Below are 20471 nucleotides of genomic sequence, written 5' to 3'. Positions count from 1 at the left end.
CTTCTGCCTCCTGCCCTAACGCGTTTAACTCTTCTGGCCTTACACTTTAGCGATCCCGTTATTTTTTTCATTACAGGTATTTATACAGCGCTGACAATTTACAGGGCACTTTACATACTTCACATTCACATCAGTCCCTGCCCTCAAGGAGCTTACAATCTAAGGTCCCTATCTCACATTCATACATACAGGACCGATATAGACACAAGCCAATTGACCTTCCAGCATGTCTTTGGAGTGTGGGAGGAAACCAGAGTACCCAGAGGAAACCCACACAAGCACAGGGACTGCGATTTGCTGCCAGCGACAGAATTGCTAGTGTTACATGATGCTTAAAGTTAATGGTAGCGTTAGATGCTAGATTAGAACCAGTAGCATAGCATTGTACTATATGTCTGTGAGCCTCCTCTAGTCCACCTCTTTACTCCCTAACATGAAGGAATCAATCGCAGTAAGTTCTCATAATAACGCGTTTTTTATGTAATGTATTGGATTTAGCACAAAGGCAAAGCATATATCAAGCTGTGTCTGTTTTATCTTTTATAATTGTATGACACAAAACACTGTACAGAAGAAAAAACATTGGAAAAAAAAAGAAGAAATGAAAGCTTATAAAATAATTAAAAAAAGAAACCGAATATACTTGTAAGACATTATATCTCAGAACTCTAATTAGAAGTACCCTGTAGAAATGGAACATTATTCTGTCCTTCTCAATTTAAGCCCCATGTCATCTACTGATAAAAACATGTCAGGACCTTTATAAACATATCAGCCAAGATGTTTTCAGAACTATTTGCTATCCTGTAACGTGTATTGTGCCATTAAAAAGTATGCTTCATTTGCCTTGATTCCATTTAATCTTTAAGAATACCCAAAGGCCTTGTTTCAGATGCCGGCAACACGTACACATAAAAAAACAAGAATTGCAATCTTGTAGTAACCTTGTCTGCGCAGTGTCTAGTTAGTACCAATCCCGCCTGACCTCAGACACGCGCTATTGTTAAGGGTATAATACATTTACATATTTTGCAATAAAACATCAGTCATTTGCATTACAGTGTCAAGATTTATTTGATTCTTCCACCTAAAAAAAAAAAAAATGACTCATTTTCCTTTCTTGTAGTTAAAAAAAAAAAAACAACTACTCTAAGCTTGTTTGAGAATAATCAAAAATTGGCCATTTAGCTTGAAGTCATTTTCTTTTCAAAAGGCAAATGTTATTTAATCTTTCAGCTGTTCATTGTGCCATCATAAATACTTTCTTTTCAGCACAGTTGTGGGGACTGAAATGAGCCCACTAATTGCCTCCCATTTCGACTGACATGTGGTGGTTTAGTGGAAAGAAAACGCAGCGGGGAGAAGGAAATAGGAGCCTGAGAAAATGGGAGCTAATTATTTTCACTGCCTCATGTCAGGCTCTGTGTCAGCCTTGTTTTTACAAACTGGAAGGTTTAGCACTAAATAAAACAAACTGGCGTCATGTTTTCATATACTGGCAGTGTCATGGAACCAGCTGCACATCTCAAAGACAATGTGATGCCGGCGTTCGTATGGACACCATCTGACAGACACTGTGAGCCACTGCTAATGAGGATATCACAGTGGTGCCAAGCGAAAGGTGCTGAATAATTTATGATTTTTACATCAGTGCCGCAGTAGTCCTTTACATCATTATGAGACATTGTTTTCCTGAAGAGATTAAAACATCCTTTAGACCCAGACCCTGGAACCTACATGTGCTAAGAGAGGACTATTAATGGAATTTTTGGGAGAGACATCTTTGCATGGCGGGTTTAATTTGTATTTTTTTTTCTCCCTTCCATAAGACTGTCTCATGAGACAAAGCTGTGGAGGGTCGTGACATGCCAGCTATGAAAGAAGAGGAACAAATTATCCTCACTTGTATTATGGAGCTTTTTTTAAATCCGAAAGAATAAAATCAAACGGGATTTAACATAATGATAAATAACCCAGGTGCCGTAACTGTTATGAGTTGGAAAACAGCAGGTCTCAGTAGCCGAGCTTGATAATAGCAAAGAATTTACCGCAGCCAGCGGAAGCTTACATCGTTAGCATGAAACTACTTTTAATAGTAGCATGGGGAAATTTAGCATTTTATGTTTTGGGTTTTTTTTTTAGATTTTTCTTTTCGTCTCAAAAAATGTCTGTTGTTTCCTTTCTGCTGGTTAAAAACCCCTGCTGAATTGGCTATTTATTATGGGTGGAAAAAAGGTTCCTGGCCTTAATGTTTGGGACAGTGCAGTAAATGGATGAGGTTGTATAGCACTGCCTATGGAGCTCCGGAGGAAAAAAATGCATCTAGCAGGACATGTCGGCTTTGTTAATATGGTTCAGCAATGTGCTGCAAGTCACGCTAACCAATCAGATTCCAATAAAGATTACTTGTTATGTGCTGCTGCTTGTTAAGCGTTGGCCTTTGAGTTGTTAAGAGTCTGATAGTTTTGTAATGCCCTGTGTAAGCCGATGGGCTTCAGATACTGCCTTGCTTGGCTGTACACTACAAGTCATGCTGTACAGTAATAGGTAACGTTCATACATACACATTGTAGTGCAATGTGATAAAAAACAGCCTGCTTGCTGCACCGTCGGCGTATTCATATGAATGTACGACAGTGCAATGGGTGCAATAAACTATACAGCCAATTTATCTAAATGGTTGCAATGGGCTACTGAATTTTGAGCATCCTAATTGTACTAAATACATTTAGGGTACTGCACTAAGATGAGTTAGGAAATATTATCTTGGTTGCTCTGGGTTACGTCATTCTGCACCCTATAATTTCTGTTCACTCTGCCTTATATAATAAGCCCATATGTGAGATTAAAATAGGTAGTGCAGAAAAAGCAATACACACTACTCTATTTGCATATTTAAACTGTCAGTTGTCTCCAGCTGAATTTGTTAAAGTTGTCTCCAGCTGAATTTGTTAAAGTTGTCTCCAGCTGAAGTTGTCTCCTGAATAGTTGTTTCCGTATGAAGCTAAACAGCTGACATATAATTTTAATGCATTGTTCAGAATCTTTCTTAGACTTTTATTTTTGTTTTATCTGACAATATTTATTCTCTCTTAATATCATCATTAACAATGGGTTGGTTTTTTTTATATCTGTTTGACAACAAAAGCAGAACAAAATGTTCATATTTTAGATTTATCATTATGATTATTATTATTAATATTATACAGAATTTATATAGCACCAAACATTTGCACACCACAAAAATAAAGGGAGACAGTACAGTTATAATACAACTCCCTACAGGAGGATTAGGAAGTTCCCTGCTCACAGTTTTACTCAAAGCTCTGCATTTTTACCCTTCTCAAGAGAGCTTACACTCTAAAGGGAGGGGCAAGTGATACAAAAGGCTTTCATTTTGAGGGAAGAGCTGAGAAAGTAAAAGTACAATTTGTAGGTGGGGGTGGCATAGGCTTCCCTGAAGAGGTGAGTTTTCAAGGATCACCTAAAGGTGGGCAAAGTAGGAGATACCCAGAGGCGCTGTGGTAGGGGGTTTCAGAGGATGGGAAAGGCTCTGGAGAAGTCCTGGAAGCAAACATGTTTGGAGGTGACAAGGGAGCTCGAGAGTAAGAGTAAGTCTTTGGAGGAACAAAGAGGACGGTTTGGCTGATATTTTAAGGTTTTGAGGTTGGTGATGTAATTTGGGGCAGAGATGTGGATGGCTTTGTATGTTATTGTTAGCATTATGAATCGTATTCATTGAGCGAGTAGTAGTCAGTGGGATCATTGGCAGAGAGGGGCAGCCACCATGTGGTTGGTTAGGTGAATAAAGTGGAACTAATCCTTTTGTAAGTGGAGTTACCCTTTGTAAGTCTCTTCTGTCATAAAATACATTCTTCTACTTTCTCTCTTATCAACTTGTTTGACTGTACACTCATGGCTAACTCCTGTATTGGCATTGTAAAATGCCAAGAATGGAGCCATGTGGGAAGATAATGTAGTTCCAGCATGCAAGGACAAGAGTTAGATCATCATCAGTGGCCACCATGTGGCCAAGGTGGGAAAACCCGGAAGCAAAGGAGAAGATGGCAGCAGTGACAGACAGATAAGTGACAGCGAGTGTGGATCTGTAGCAGTAGATTAAAGCAGTCTAGGAGGAAAGTTTGCTATAAATGTGCAAGTCTGCATGCATGTTTTTATGTATCCTAGCCTATAAAGTGCTTTCTAACCCCCCTCATCTCCCCCGCACCACCTCCCTCCTGCAGTGCTCTTGCCTAATTTAGCTCATCCAGGGGTGAGTAGAAGAGGAAAACAAAATAGGAAAGGTTATCACAATTTATACATTTGGAGTCTTGGAGCTGTCTTCCTCTAACTCTGCTAAACTAGAATGTTAAATCTAGAATTTAAAGCACTGAACCCATGCCCATAAAGCAAGGGAATCTTTTCTCTTTAGGTGGCAGAATGACACTATAGTTGAAGTAAAATAATTACATTTTTATTTTACTTCAGAGGTCTGCAGGAAAACCCATCATAGGCTGGTCAAGCTCACTTCCAACGTTGGCATAAAAACAGGTCAAATGCAGGCTCTGAACTGTCATCTACACTACTCCATTAAACTCAGTAGGAATCTTCTGACCTGCGCTTGTGATGCGGGAATCAACAAACATATTAACAAGCCCTAAGTGGCGAAATCCTTCTAACAAAGCCCCACAATAGCAGTAAAAACCCAACAGGAGTTCTAACCCTTCCCCACTTTATCCAAAACTAAAAATGAAAGTTGGGGTTAGACTTTCGCTTTAACACCACTCTATAATTTTGAATTTTTTAAGGTCAGATTCCTTAATTTCAGCAAATAATTATTTTGTTAGGAAAAAAACTCTAAATTCACCATAAAAAACACTCCACTACTTTTAAACTAGACAAATAATTGGATGTCACACGAAACCTACATTGCATGTTCTAGATGTAATTTTGCTTTTTTTCATTTTCAGCATTGTGAAAATCATTACTCATAGCACATTGTGCATTTTTATGCTCGATTAATCCATCACATCTTTAAGCTTCCATAGTCCACATGCTTGAAATTAATTGTTGATCAATGCTTTGCATGCCTCACAGACAAATAAAGAAATCTGCTGACCCATGACCATATATTGACTTACTATTTGTTAACTATGAAAATTATGAAATGTTCTTTTTCCACATGTATTGTTCTCATTTAATTTTACCCAGTTGTTTTTGATGGCAAATTTGATGGCAAATTTGATGGCTATATAACTTGAAACAAATTAAGTAGCAGAGTCTCGTTGGATTGTATGGGAACAGCAAATTGAATTCAATTTGTGGGAATTGTGGGAGAATCCAAATGCACCAAAGCAAGGTTAGTTATCTGAAGATGCTATTACCTAAACTATACCCCCCTTCCCCTTCCCCATGTGGCAATGGGGAGGAAGTGGAGTTTATCTGTAGCCATTCAGAGTGCTAAGTCTGTGTTTCACTCTTCAGGGAAATGGTTGGCCAAGCTCAGAATGGAAGAGCCAGCTTTGGGTTTGTCCCAAAAGCTTCTCAGTGACACAAGGCACCATCAGTGCAGAAGAGACAACTTATAGCAGAGGAGGAGAGAAGACAGGAGGAGGGGTGACAAACATCTCAATGGCCGAGCAGAGCCATTAGACTAACCTACATCTATAACCACGCTTCTGAAGAAGATGCGAGTATGGGGTTGCTCCCTCCAGTAAGCAATCAAGTCTATTCAAGTGCAGCAGAAAAAAGCAGCAATTGGATTTGGATTTAAAAAAAGACAACAACTGGGCTACAAGATGAGACAGGAGGGTATAGAATTGAGGGGGTGCACGAGGGATGCCAAGTATCACATTGAGCCCTCTGCAAATATAGTGAAATGTCATAGAAGGTGGGTGCCCATCTGATGTCCCGATGATGAACCTATCCTTCCCCAGTTTCAACACACCAGTCCCAACATTGAGAGTGCCAACTTGCCATAGGGATTGAACCATCAAGTCTTATTAGTTCTAATACAAAGATGTATACAAACTGAGACCGGCTTTGTATTAAAATATTAAAAACAGATCTTAACTCGATTTCTTTTCCTGCCTAATATGGATGAGTGCCAGGGAATTTTTGTACTATGTGCCAAAGAACCGCTAATAACATTTAAAACAACGTTTTATGTAATAAAAGTACAGGTATGAAATAGTAAAAATGTGGCATCCACAGTCTATTACACGGCTGAGGGAGTTTAAAACTGACAATTGTAGTTCTCGTCTATGGTATAACCGGAGAGGAATTTACTGCCACAAAATACACCTCTCCTCGAAGCTCCATCTCCATCTGTGCACTTACAAATGCACGTGGTTTTAGCACAGTTCATTAGATATGTTTGTACTTGCATTTTTGCACAATTCAGTTAAAACTAGAAATGAAACCTTGAGATGCACAGACTTTCTGCTATGTACTGCAGTTTTTCATCCAGGCACCACTGTAGTGCACCAGTCCACACCACTTCCTTCTGAGAACCAAGACAGTTATTCCCAAACAAACCCACTGTAGACTTCTTACTACATACAGAAAGCTACCGAAAAGACTTTCACATCCATTAATCGGATACAAACCTGCCCTTTAAGTTTAATGACTGGTTCACACCTTTGTGGTTTAAGTGGCCTGGGTTGTATGTGTGCTGCATTTTACATGCATTTTAAGTGTGTTTTACACATGTTACCAGTAAATTCTCTGTAAGCCATGTTTTGATGAAACTGATCAAAGAAGCTACAAGGTGGAATTTGTTTTACAGCACCACTCTCAAAATGCACTGTATGAATAGGCCCTTAATGTTATTGTTGGAAAAGGAAGCAGAGAGTGCGAAAGTCCAAATGTGTGTGGACACCCCACCAAGTTGGGTACGGGCCTTCCCTGTTCCAGCATAACTGTACACAAAGTCAGGTTCCATGAAGACATGGTCTGACAAGTTTGTTGTGAAGGATCTCAAGTGGCCTGCACAGAGCCCTGACCTCAACCTCACTGAACACCTTTGGGATGAATTACAAGTCAGATCTTCTCATCCAATATCAGTACCTAACCTCACAAATGATCTTTTGGCTGAATGGGCATACATTTCTGCACACACTCCAAAATCCTATGGAAAGCCTACCAAGAAGATTGGAGGCTACTATAACCACAAACGTTGAGCCAACACAATATTAATGTCCATGGCTTTGGAATGGGATGTCCAACAAGTTCATACGGTTGTGCTGGTCAGGTGTCCACAAACTTTTGGCCTTATAGTGTACCATGGTCAGTGTTACGTTTTCTGGCATCAGTTGCTTTTAATAATTTACTGTTTTCATTTGGCAATTCATTGATATCACAATTGGTTCACAATTGATTCCTAGAGAAATCTACATATGATATGGTACCATTATCTAAGTGTACATTTGCTGCACATGTGATACAATACAAAGGTGGATTAAAGTCTAAAATCTTAATTTGCACATGTCACGATTTGTCCCTGCACCCAATGACTTACGCTTACACCTAAGGCCGTGCCTCAGGTGGCACACAGGGAGGCACTGTGGGTCGGCTGTATATTCTACCAACAACCTCCATTTTCATAGTCACATCAGCACTTACCTGTTATAGCAGTTGTGTAGGAGGTCTAACTATGAGTGCACACTCCAATAGTTATCAGGACTTGACAGCGCTGCTCTATGCACCCCATGATCTAATAGACCTGGTCAGACATGCCCTTTTTCTTCCTCAACATAGAGTCTGAGGACAATTGAGGGCTGTAGCTGTTATTCAGAAGCTGATCAGCAATTTCTTTCATGACAGGGATCTTCAATAATATCTTTGCATACTCTTTATGTTCCATATTCAGTGTTGTTTGTTAAGGCATGATTAATACAGTATATGTTTCAATAGATAAACCCTACCACTGGGTTTATAAAAAAAAAATCATCTTAATACCACTGTATGGTCAGAATGCAGAAGGATTATAATTTTCTATTTAGGAAACAGGCTTACTTAAAGTTAAACAGCCCCCAGGGTTCACACCAGCCTACGCATGCTATCAGAAAGAAATGCTGTAATCGTCTGACTACCAGTCTGGGCCAGCTTTTATGGGCTCTTCAGACTCTGCCATTGTCCTAGCCTTACCCTAATTCTGTACTGTGATGTGTTTATTGAAAAACATTTTGTGAATACCTAGTTGTACATTTATGAAGTGGTGATCAATTTTCTGCTTTTCTGCCATCCAGAGATTTTTCTGTATTTACAGTATAAAGTATGTTTACTCGTTTATTGCCGTTCATGCAATATCTGGATCTCTTGGTCTTTAATGGGAATTCCATTGCTTTGTAAAATGTGCCTTATTTATATACTACATGGCCAAACATTTGTGGAGCCCTGACCATCCTTCACACCTACCTATATGGCCAAATGTGTGTGGACACCCCACCAAGTTGGGTACGGGCCTTCCCTGTTCCAGCATAACTGTACACAAAGTCAGGTTCCATGAAGACATGGTCTGACAAGTTTGTTGTGAAGGATCTCAAGTGGCCTGCACAGAGCCCTGACCTCAACCTCACTGAACACCTTTGGGATGAATTACAAGTCAGATCTTCTCATCCAATATCAGTACCTAACCTCACAAATGATCTTTTGGCTGAATGGGCATACATTTCTGCACACACTCCAAAATCCTATGGAAAGCCTACCAAGAAGATTGGAGGCTACTATAACCACAAACGTTGAGCCAACACAATATTAATGTCCATGGCTTTGGAATGGGATGTCCAACAAGTTCATACGGTTGTGCTGGTCAGGTGTCCACAAACTTTTGGCCTTATAGTGTACCATGGTCAGTGTTACGTTTTCTGGCATCAGTTGCTTTTAATAATTTACTGTTTTCATTTGGCAATTCATTGATATCACAATTGGTTCACAATTGATTCCTAGAGAAATCTACATATGATATGGTACCATTATCTAAGTGTACATTTGCTGCACATGTGATACAATACAAAGGTGGATTAAAGTCTAAAATCTTAATTTGCACATGTCACGATTTGTCCCTGCACCCAATGACTTACGCTTACACTTAAGGCCGTGCCTCAGGTGGCACACAGGGAGGCACTGTGGGGGCGCATGTCACCATTTCCCCTGCACCCAGTACATGACATTTTGTCTGTTTTTCTGGTGGAGGGAGAGGGGACAGCAAAATGGCCACCTCAGGCAGCAATTAACCTAGGCATGTTTGTGGTTATACCCTCTGTGGAAAATGCTGAAGAACAGCCTTTCATTGCACTTTATTCTAACCATTTTAATGTACATGCCCCCTAATGTTATTCCTGGCCTAGTCATATCAGCATATGGCCAGTTATAGCCACTTATTACACAGAATCTTTTCTCTAATTTGTATAATACAATGGTATAATCCATTACAGGAGCTAAATGCAGTAAGCCTTGTGTTTCTCTGTTGCATTGTGTTAGCTCTATATATAGAAGACTATTGAGAAATAAAAGATGCTATTTTCTTGTTTCCAAATTAAAATGGTCTCTCTTAATCTCAGGACTGCAAATGGAAAATGTACATTGAGTTAGATGGAGATGAAATTGCTATAACGTACATAAAGGACGTGACATTCAGCAGAAGTCAGGCAGAATCTGAGGTGCTGAGAATGACTAAAGTAAGTGATGTTAAAAGCCAGCACATTATCCCCACTGAGCATATAACGCATTTTCTGTAATCCCATTTTCTATTCTTTTTTTAACACAATATACTTAGCGTATTGTACAGGGTAACAATATGTTTAAATTCTAATTATGTTCATCTCGTCCAAAAAAAAAAGGCAGGAAACTGTCATAACTAAAAAGACTCAAGCCTATGGGGTTGATTTACTAACCTTATAAACACACCACGAACATGTATACACCTCTGTAGTGTGTTCCCTCCCAGCATGATCTATGGGTGGAATCTAAACACCTTTGTAGTGTGTACACACCCAGCAGGTGTGTTGTGCAAAGCCCTGCATGGATTTGCAAGGTGATGTTGGGTAAATTAGCTCTATGTTGTGTTGCTTGCGTTGATGAATGCAGGAATGTAAATGCATGAGCTAACCATTTTTGTCTAAACTGTGAAGCAGCATTATATATGCATCATGTGCATGATTTTTCCATATATGACATTAGTGGAAATATGCTTTTAGAGACTTTTTGGTTGATTAAATACGTTTTGCTGTGTGAAAATCACACGCACCTGGTGCGTGCGTGTGTTTAGGTTAGTAAATCACCCCCTATGTGTCTCACACCTTAGTTCGTCTGCATAGCTTTGTCTGTGCCTTGTAGGCTGCATTACAGTCTTCAAATTGAAATGGTATACATATTTAAGGGGGAAATCTATTTCCAATGAGCACATATTGGAAGTCATTACATCGATGCTTGACCGTAAAAGAATTTTAATGTAACTGCCATTTTAACATTCTTGTTGTACCATATTTAATTATTATTTAAATTCTTCTGTGACATATAGTAATGATAGCTGACTAGCTTTCACTGTCTATGCGGGTAGATAGTCTCTTTTTTTTTTGTATAGACAGGGCAGTTTGATTTGCATTTGTAGGATAAAATCAGCATAGGCAGCTTCTCGCAGAAAACAAATATAACAAAAATAATTATGACCCATGTGGCACTTATACTACATGTAAAGCTGAAACTCTGGTCAGCCATTAAATTCAAGTATTTTGTGCCATGTCCCCCCAGATAGGTTAAATGCTCATTCAGTCTAAGGGGGTGGAGAGTAGAGGAATACTTACCTTATTCCTCACTTATATTTTATGGCTGCCCAGAGTCCAGCATTAAATCACTCTCTCTGTCAAGCTTTTTTCACTTACAAGGCTGCCAGCTCGCTGTCTCTTTCTCTATCTCTCTCTGTCACTCCCTCCAGGTCTCTTCCTCAAGTATTGGGAGTCCCTTTGTGCAGGCAGTTACTTACTCTGTAAAGAATAACCACAGCAGTGGCCTAATGAGGGCTTAGTTCCAGCCTCTATGGAGTTCACAAGACACTTTCCTAGCTGAGCTGGCTTTCCCAGTACTTCCACAATATTTTGATTTGGCTATTCTTGGCCTGCTAGATTAACAATTGCCAAGATAATGTCTCAGTAGTAGGGGTGATGCTTTCACTCAGTCTTCCGACCTGGTAAACTTGCATTGCGAAAAAGGAATAATGAGGGATATTAATCTCTTGCTCCTGAGAAGTTTAACAATTATTAATGGTCAACTCATTAGCAGCACATTGACTGCAGTGTGCTTCAAATGATGTGACGACCAACAGGTGGCCAAATCTCTCGGCAGCTACAAGTTAAAATGAAAAAATAAGTACTAGTCTAAAGGTCCCCTTACGACCATGGCAAGACCTTTGTCTTGCGATGGTCCTAAACTCATTGAAAGCTCGTACGATCTGCCCATCTTGGACGGGCAGATCGTACTTGCGATCATCGAAAGCCCGCCCCGCTGAGGGGCAGGCTTCCGATGACCGCAGTGAGGGGCGGGCTTCCGATCACTGCGAACGGGCAGTGTGCGCGTGCGCACACCGGCCCGTTCGGCAGTTGTCAAACAAGCAGGCCACTAACCTGCCGAGAATCGTACGACTCTCGGCGGGTTTTCAAGCCTGCTTGTTCGACAGAAGACGTGCGACCGTACAGTAGAAACGGTCGCACGCCTTCCATACACTGTACGATTCTCGTACGATCGCGGGATTTCCCGCGATTCTCGTACGAGAATCATACAGTGTATGGGCACCTTTAGGCACAACCACTGTGCTCATCAACTACACAGAAAGGAGAGACTGTATATGTATTGAGCAAATTTGGCTGCACCCACATACAGATAAAATTACAAACTAAATACAGAAATTAGGTTTTTAAAATATTAAGACACACCAATATGGTTATGTGCACTCAGCTGGTATATCTAAACTTTAAAAAGTGTATAGTGTGACTTAGATAGATCATTTGATTTTTTTTTGTAGGTTTCTGTTTGTACTGATTACAATGTTTTTCTTTCTTTTGATCTATTATGTTATTGCCTACTCTGTTTTTTCCCCACAGCCGCCATTTGTAATGGAGAAATGGATTTTTGGGATAGCTGAAGACGAGTCGGTGCAGTGCACTGTGACCTATGAGGTAAGTTACAGTATATACACATAGAAGCTGAAGGACTAATAGAATAAAGTGTCAATGTTATTCACAAATGACTGTCTTGTCTTCCAAAGACAAGTGAGACCAGTCAGTGAGATTCTTATACTACGTAGGATGTATATCACTGAGCTGAAGTTAGAAGGTCCATTCAGTTTAGTGAAATTTGAGTTCTATCTAACCCACTGAATCCAAAGGTATCAGTTATTCACTTGTGAAGTGAGTGGGCCTATTTCCTAAAGCTTATGCTGTGTAACGTCATTGATACAATAACTTAATTGATATGACAACTTCATTGTAATGATTACCAAGGTCTTTCCATCCTATTTATCATACAATAACCTATAGTTATATGTTATCTAATGTCAGTATTATGCAGGACTTTGTTTAGTATTCATGTAATTCCCAACTCTAAAGTTCAGGAAAGCCTATGCTGCCTCCATCTAACAGGTGAAGTTTGCCTTTCTTGAAGAACTCATCCAACACAGTTAGTACCTTTTGCATCATCTGCTCTTGCAAGCAGGGCCCTCCTATCCCTCTCGTCTTGAATTGTATTGTAATTAGGGATGCCAGAAATGTCGAAATATTTTGTCTGAAAATTGTACTGTGGGCAAAATGCCGATATTACCCCGCTCAGGAGGCAGGGCGGTGTGGGAGTAGACAGCTGTAAGGATGCCAAGAAGGATGGTGCAGGGAGGAGACAGTTCCTCCCACACCACCCCGTTCGGCCTCCTATGACAGGCAGAGGAGTTAGGATGGAGAGCTGGTTGCAAGCACTCAGCACTGATCACTGAGTGTTTGTAAATAACTAAGGACATTGTATGCTTACTGTGTCCCCAGTAATGAATGAACAGGAAGTGCTCTACATCACTTCCTGTTCATTCCTAATTGTGAACATAGTAGCTCATACTATTTCCGCAGTTTATCAATGAACAGGGGCAGTATAGAACCTTCCTGTTCATTCATAACAGGCTGCAGAAAAATAGATTTAGGACTGTGTCCTCAATCTCTTTTTCTATTTTAAAAGGGAAATATCAGGGGGTTTGTTTAGACCCCTGATGTTTCACCCGAAGCCCCTAACAGTAAAGTAAAAGAAATAATAAAAATGTAAAAAATGTTTTAATGGTTGGAAAAAAAAGTTATTTTTTGTTTCGGCCTGACATTTTTATTTTCGGTCTAAAAATGTCATTCTGGTGCATCCTTAATTGTAACTGTTGTCTCCTATATTTTGTAAAGCGCTGCGGAAACTCCTGGTGCTATATATGTGTTGTATAATAATAATTAGGTTACACTTTTTGTTACAACCCATTGTAAGTATATGCAAACCAGAATATGCTATTAAAGACAGCATGCTGTATATTATTAATGCAGCACTTGAGTGTAGCAATGGCTAGGCTCAAGCGCTTGCTGAAAGTTTGAAATTTGCACAGGAACTTTTTCTCTTATTTGTTTTTCTACCTTTCTGTTTTCTCCTCTTTTCTTTTTCCATATCTATCTTCCGTCTTTTGTATCTTCTCTTCCTCTGTTCCAAATATATTTGAATCCTTTTTATTATCTTACTTTTGTAAAAAAAAAAAAAATAATAAAAACTGATTTGATGAAATATGCACAGAAATTTTAGGGTGCTCCAGCAGTAGGTCAAAGTGGCATAGGAGGCGGGGAACTTGAGTACAGCCCATCTATTGTACCCTGTATAAAGTAAACCTGTTACTTTGCCTGATATGTGCGTCATACGGGTTCCCTTTAAAACTTGAATTTCAAAATGTTGAGTTTGCCAAGAGGTGGCATCAGTGTAAATCCATTTTTGTTCTGCTGTTATGGCATACAATAAAGATCCTTCCAGACATTTAGGAGACAATGTGGAAAACTGTAACTGGCAGCATAGTAATCAGTAATGGGGAGACTGCAGCCAGCTGGCCTGGCACCCCCTAATAAAGATCGTGTTGTCAGTATCTTTGTATCTATTTTCTTCTCTGTTGTGTTTTGGTTAATTTATATGCAAAGCGTTTATAGAGCTGTTTGTATTTTTTTACTTGGCCAACAGAGTGATGTCAGAACTCCTAAATTTACCAAACACATTCATAAAATTCACTGGAACAAGATGAAAAAGCAAGATGCAGTGAAGTCAGTCCAACTAACAATAAAGCTACCACTGCTGAACTCGGAGAGCAAGCCCAGCAATGATTCTAGTAAGAGTCTCCAATTACACCACATTACTGTATTAAATGCATTGCTGTTTAATTAAACCAGTTATGTAGTAAATGTTCAAATTTCCAGTCTGAGATGAAGGTAATAAACCAGAACCATTTATAGTGTATGTGACGGTTACAGACTGGTGCCTATTTCCAGAGCCAACTATTGTTTATACATTGCTCAGTGTGGTCCATTTTCTCCAGGCTTCATCCAGCACACGTAAGCTTAGGACTTGACCGTGACATTGCAAATGTCCTTAATATTATAGATGGTGACTACCAAAAGTAATATTTCTGTTCTGGATAAATCGTGGTGAATCACTCGCCAGTTTCTTATACATCTCTGGACGTCTGAGATTCTTCCATCTGAGGTATCCTTATGAGGGGTCTCCCCTCCCTGCTGGAGTTTTCATTCATGTTACAATATAGAGATTGTAGCTGTAGGATTTAGACTCTCACAGTCTTGAACAAAAGGACTAAAACTCTGTGGCAGGAGATGATGGAGATATTCCAGCACTGAAATCTCTCACTGGAAGAGGTAAGAAGTGTAGAAGTAATTTAGCTCGGAAGTGTCCTTCCATAACTGAAATATCAGTTTTGAATAGAGTGATCTCTTAAAACCCAACTGAACGTTCATTTTAAATAAGCTTAATACATTCCAGATGCATCACATCAAAGAGTATGCAAAGTCTTACAGTTCACTACCTTTAAAAAGCAGCCATAGCCTGTCCCATGCCAGCAGCTGCAAAATGAGACCCTTGCTCTCTGCAGAAGTCCAACACATCCCCTGCTGATTCAGATCTATAGCTCTGCAACCAGCAAAGCCTAAGCTCCCTGCTGATTGGAGAGCTGTAACTCTGGCTTGTCAGGGGTTTGCTGGACCTCTGCAGAGAGATCACTGCTTCAACACAAAGAGCAAAGCAACGGCTCTCCTCTACACCATGCTGGCAGGGAACAGACTTTTCTAATCAGACTTTGACTGTAGGAACCTTTTGCTTAGATGCACCTAGATGTATTTAGCTTGTGTAAACTGATAGTTCAAATGAGCTTTAAGTCATTTTAGAAATAAAGTAGGAACCTTTTCTGCCATCAGTATGAAGGCAAAAACGTCCATATGGTGTCCACATTACTGCTTTTAGGCCATTAATCAGGAGGTTATCTCTTATTATGTCTGCTTTATTATTAGAGATAAATAGGACGCTGGAAGACAATGTCTCACTAAAGAACTAGTCATGCCACGCTTGGCTGGCATCATTTCATTATAACAATGTCTGCTCTGCTGTTTCCCAGTTATGTCCTCAAGGGCCTCTAACACTGGTCATAGATGGGCTAGTAAAAGCAAGGTATGTGACCAATTTTAACATACTTTGCAAGAGGCAAATTAGTGCTTTATAATAGGAAGAAACATTCGTTTTCCCCAAAATCCTGGAAAATCTGTTTGCAGTTAAAGTCAATTGTTCCCTTTTCTTTTAAAGCTACACTCCTGCAAAAGCTAAATACACAGATGAAATGCCTATACTGTATTTAACTACCAAAGAAGTTGGGTTTATGTCCATAATACAACTAGGTCTGTCCTAAGCCTGTGATTAGACAGTGAAGGAGAAGAATCAGACAGATGAGCTCATTTTTCTGTGACTCTGCCCTTTGCTCATTTCAGCATGTACTTTGTTAGCACATGAGCACTACAGTTCAACCAACTGGCTCATTGTGCTGCTTCTTCCTCTCCCGGTCTGCAGCACAGGGAATTGCAAGAATGTGATACCACGTCAAATTCAGTTACTTCCACTGGTTGCTTTTAAAAATAAGCTCAATGGTTTTTATTGAACACATAATGTACCTGGGTGAATTTGTGCGTTTTTTTAAATCTGCCTGGAGTTCAGCTTTAAGGAAAGGGAACAACGTTTTCATCACATGTGCAACATCCAACTATTACCTAAAGATGACTATGGCTGCTCCCTATGATACATTGTGCAACAATTCATGAATTTCAAAATGAAAGACGGTGGACAATACAAACAAAATAAAATGATCACCCTTGCACTTCTGTCTCCAAATTCCTGAAGCTCTAGCTTTCTAGCAGCGTTTTGAAGTTAAAGTGACATTAAAGTCACAAATATTTTCCTTCCTCCCCCCCAATGCTGCTTTAAGAATTTACCCAAAATGATCCGATCATCTTTTTCCTTTCACTTGTATTCAGCAGTCTCTCCAGCACTGGTATCGGTCTCTGATCCACCGCAGACTCCTTTCCCTTTTCCTGTCCCGCGGTGTCTGTCCGACGTGCACATTCCCCGCTGCGTGCATTCGGCTCCACTGTGTCTTTCCTCTACTCCCCGCCAAAGATCTGTACTGCGCATGCGCTTGCCCTGTCATCGTGCTCGGCCGCTCGAGAATCTTCAGATATTCGGACGGGAGTGAGCGGCGTGGACAGAGGTAAGTAATAGCCTTTTTGGTAACTTTTTTATTTTTTTAAATGTTTTTGCATATATTTACTGCTTTCTAGCAGTAGCTATATGCAAAAAACCCCAAAGGTTTAATTGTACTTTAAACATATGAGAATAAGCACAGGACGTTCAAGTTGCCACCAAGTGGCACTGTTGCTCCCTGAGAGCTAAAACAATGCACTCCAAACTTTTAAAGCGTATGATTTATTTTGTGAGTTTAAACTTGCTTGTGTTAAGTATAAGTGACATCCTGGGTGCAGTCTATTGGAATTCATTAGGAATAAATGAGTTCTTTTATTCTGAATACCTATTCCCAGGAAAATAAATAAAGGCATTCTTGTTTATGTTAATGTACTTTTAAAAAAGCATAACTGAAATTAAAAGAGAAGTAAAGACAAACCTTTTTTGGGGCTTTTCTTCTCTTTTGTGCCACAGGAGTACATTTACTTATGTACTTCTAAGACCCAAAGTCAGCGGACTATAGCGGACTATTGATTGAAATATGCTGACAGTGCAGAGCCTCACTGCAGCCGCCAAGGATCCCTACAATATTGTCGGAATCCACCCGGCTGCCTGATTGACAGTAGCTCTGCCTCTCAAGAACCAGCAATGACCAGCATAGTAGTGACCAGGGAAATCTCTAGACAACTCGTTGCCTGAGGACGTGCTGCATGTTCTGAGTGGGTGGGGGGGTAAGTGTACTGCGGTTTCAGGAGGAATTCAAAACAAAAGCCACAATTTTCAGGGTACTGCTGAGACACAGATAACATTTCTAGATGTTCCCTATACCATAGCAAATCTTTACTTTTGAGTTCAGGTCCACTTTAAAGTAAAGCCCAAAAGGGTCTGCTTCCCTAATCTCTAGTAGAAAGTGCAGTGCCCTGAGTTTAATCTAGTACTTTCAGAGGGTGTTGTTAGGCTGCCCATAGATAATTCAGATTGCTAGTGCAGTGCTCTTTACATTTCCTACCATTTCCTGCTGTCGGGGTGGTCAGATGATGTCTGTACACCTGACAACCCTCCAGGCAAGAAATGTAAAGAGCACTGCACTTGCAATCCTTGAGGCCCCATATATAAGAGACCCTGGCCCGATTTGGTTGAAAAAAAAAGCCATATTGGACAAAGGCCATCTCGTGTCTGTAGGTAGCTTTACAATTGCCAATCGGGGAATGTGCCCCTGGTGCACATGGGAACAAGAGGGAGGCACAGCAGTGAAATATGCAGCTACCATTGTGTAAACGGGTAGTACATGTATCTTTTAAAGAAGTGAGTTGAGATGTGAAAAACTGCCAGATCACAGGAGTTACTTGGGCATATTAGAGCTTCAATGATGGTCCATGACTAAATAAAGTTTGGAAAAGTGTGCCTTCAATTTTTATATTATCTAAATGGGGGACTCGGCATCCCTGGCATAATATTTGCAGCTGTAGTTTTGTGCAGGAGCCTCTTCATTCAGTTACTATAATTCCCCAGAACTGTTTTACTAGTGTCACCAGTTGATCTATAGACAGACCTATAACACTACTATTGCATATCTAGAACAATTTTTCTTTTATTAAAAAAAAGAGATTAACGTTCATAAATATGTAGCTATTCCCTTCTCTTGATAGAATTTTTGGCATTTCATGCACAGTTATTATGAAGGGCTAATATAAAAGATATGCTATTGATATTAGCCATTATAAGCCATTTCAGTAGAGCCTGTTTATATTATCCTGTGATGAATTTATGCGGCAGGAAGTTTGTCTTTAAATTCAAATGTGATCTTACGCTAACAGTGATATTAAAAAAAAATATTTTCCACAGGTGTTGTTGACAGTAATTGGCTCTACATGTTAAGAATGCGTCAGATGGCGATGGACAGGTCTCCTCAGCATCCAAGTGGCTTACCTCGTTCGCAGTCATCTAGCCTTACTAATCTGTCACAAATTTTACCATACCTTCAGGACCAGGAATCCTATGCTGCTGCTGTCAGAAGAACACGTGTGATTTCAACGTTACAAGTTACTCCTATTACCTACTCACGCAGTTCATCGCCAACCCAATTTGGGATGACTATAAATTTGTCCTCCTTGTCTCTGCATAGTTCTAAAGGCAGCAGTGCTTCCAGCACAGCTTCAGATAGTCCCTCCGAGAGAGAGAGGGCTCGCAAAAGGTCAAACAGAAACTATTATCACCAAAATGCTCAAAGCTCAACCATACAAAGAAGTGGAGGAAGGAGTCCTCAAGCAAGCAATGGGAAATATTACAAGTCCTCCACAGTAGCACAAAGTCACCCAAGGACCCATGATTACAGGCCTCATAGAAATGGCCTAAGTCAGAGTAGACACATACCAGGAATGCCAGTGCCAACCACAGAGGTTAATGGAGAAGAAAGCAAGGTTAATGATGGAGGGTGGACAAAAGTAGAATATGCCAAAAAAAATCATAAGCAACCTTTACCAATCAAGTCGAAAAAAGATAAACCCAAAGCATCTACACGTAGTCGTCAATAGCATCAGTTTACACTCTAATTTATTTTAAAAGATGCTAATATTTTATCTAATTTAATTGGATTTTTTAAACATCAAGAACACCATAACAATTTATATATATTTATATTTTTGCATACACGTTATGAAATGTTCTTTTATAAATTGCAGTTTGCAAATAAAATAATATCTCCTCTCATACTTGATGGTCTTGGTATTCTTTTCTTTATGTACTTTACAGGGTTAAACACGTCAACATTAATATAACATGCCATGCCTCTAATGTCACCCTACAATTCCTGTTGCTGATGAGGCATCATCAGTGACAGGATCCCTTTGCAAGGCCAAAGAGGGAAATAAAATACGTACCTACTTCCATATGTCCTTCCCTCACATGGGCAAGACATTGTTCCCTCTCTTGCGACTTCCATCAGTGAGGGTGGGAAACCATGCTCATCCAGATGGTGAGTGTGTGACATGGGTCTTACAGTGAACAGACTGTAATAAACATTGTAATTCTAGATTATTATCTATTCTTCATATCAAGTTATTAAGCTTGAATTGCACTAATTAGTAACAGAATAAACAGAAACAAAATTAACAGTAGCTGCTCTGATCAGCTCAGTGATATTTTACAGGGTATGTAAACTCTAGTAATTAACTTCTCCTATTTTCTCCCTTTTGGCCTGTTTGTTCTACTATTGGCAGCAATTTATTATATCTGTTTGATAAGCACTAAAAAAAACCCCTGTTGTTCTTGTCAGAAATTCAGAGATGTCCTGTGTCCTCTCCACACTCCCGGTGTTATCTTAAAGAGCACTCTTGGTTCTTCAGCTACAGAATAATTAGCCTTTATGTTGTGGACATCTGAGAGTAGGAGTGGTTGAGTAGTTTAGCAAAAGACACCGGAAGGGCTGTCAACACAAAGTACACAAAACTGCTTGTATTGTCAGCCCACAACAGGAATAAACAGCTGAGTGCCCTTTTGATAGATCAAAAGGAATAAACACAGGGAAATTTACATGTATGGCAGATATGTACTGCACACCTTTTTTCTTCTTGCCTTGACATATGCTTCTGGACTGCCTCCCAAATTTGGAAAACCGAGAGGAAGATGTTGAGTTATAAATTTAGCATGTAACATTTAGCCAGCTTATTGTACTGATGGATAGGGGCTTTATA

General features: G+C 39.8%; 1 protein-coding gene across 1 annotated transcript in view; it reads left to right on the top strand.

Moving 5' to 3' along the window:
• The window catches only part of LOC108800631 (mitogen-activated protein kinase kinase kinase MLT), a 120836-nt gene extending 101412 nt beyond the window's left edge, over positions 1–19424 (top strand). The window contains exons 16-19 of the mRNA XM_018572621.1: positions 9564–9680; positions 12099–12173; positions 14230–14380; positions 18625–19424. Of these exons, the coding sequence (XP_018428123.1) occupies positions 9564–9680; positions 12099–12173; positions 14230–14380; positions 18625–19313 (1032 nt within the window). The 3' untranslated portion in view covers positions 19314–19424. The remainder of the gene's footprint in view (positions 1–9563; positions 9681–12098; positions 12174–14229; positions 14381–18624) is intronic.
• Positions 19425–20471: the final 1047 nt, after the last annotated feature.

Source organism: Nanorana parkeri, unplaced genomic scaffold, assembly GCF_000935625.1.
Source record: "Nanorana parkeri isolate BGI_ZX_2015 unplaced genomic scaffold, ASM93562v1 scaffold44, whole genome shotgun sequence".
In the NCBI taxonomy this organism is placed as follows: Eukaryota; Metazoa; Chordata; class Amphibia; order Anura; family Dicroglossidae; genus Nanorana; species Nanorana parkeri.
The sequence above is the reverse complement of the archived record's forward strand: the minus strand, read 5'-3'. Positions and strand labels throughout refer to the sequence as shown.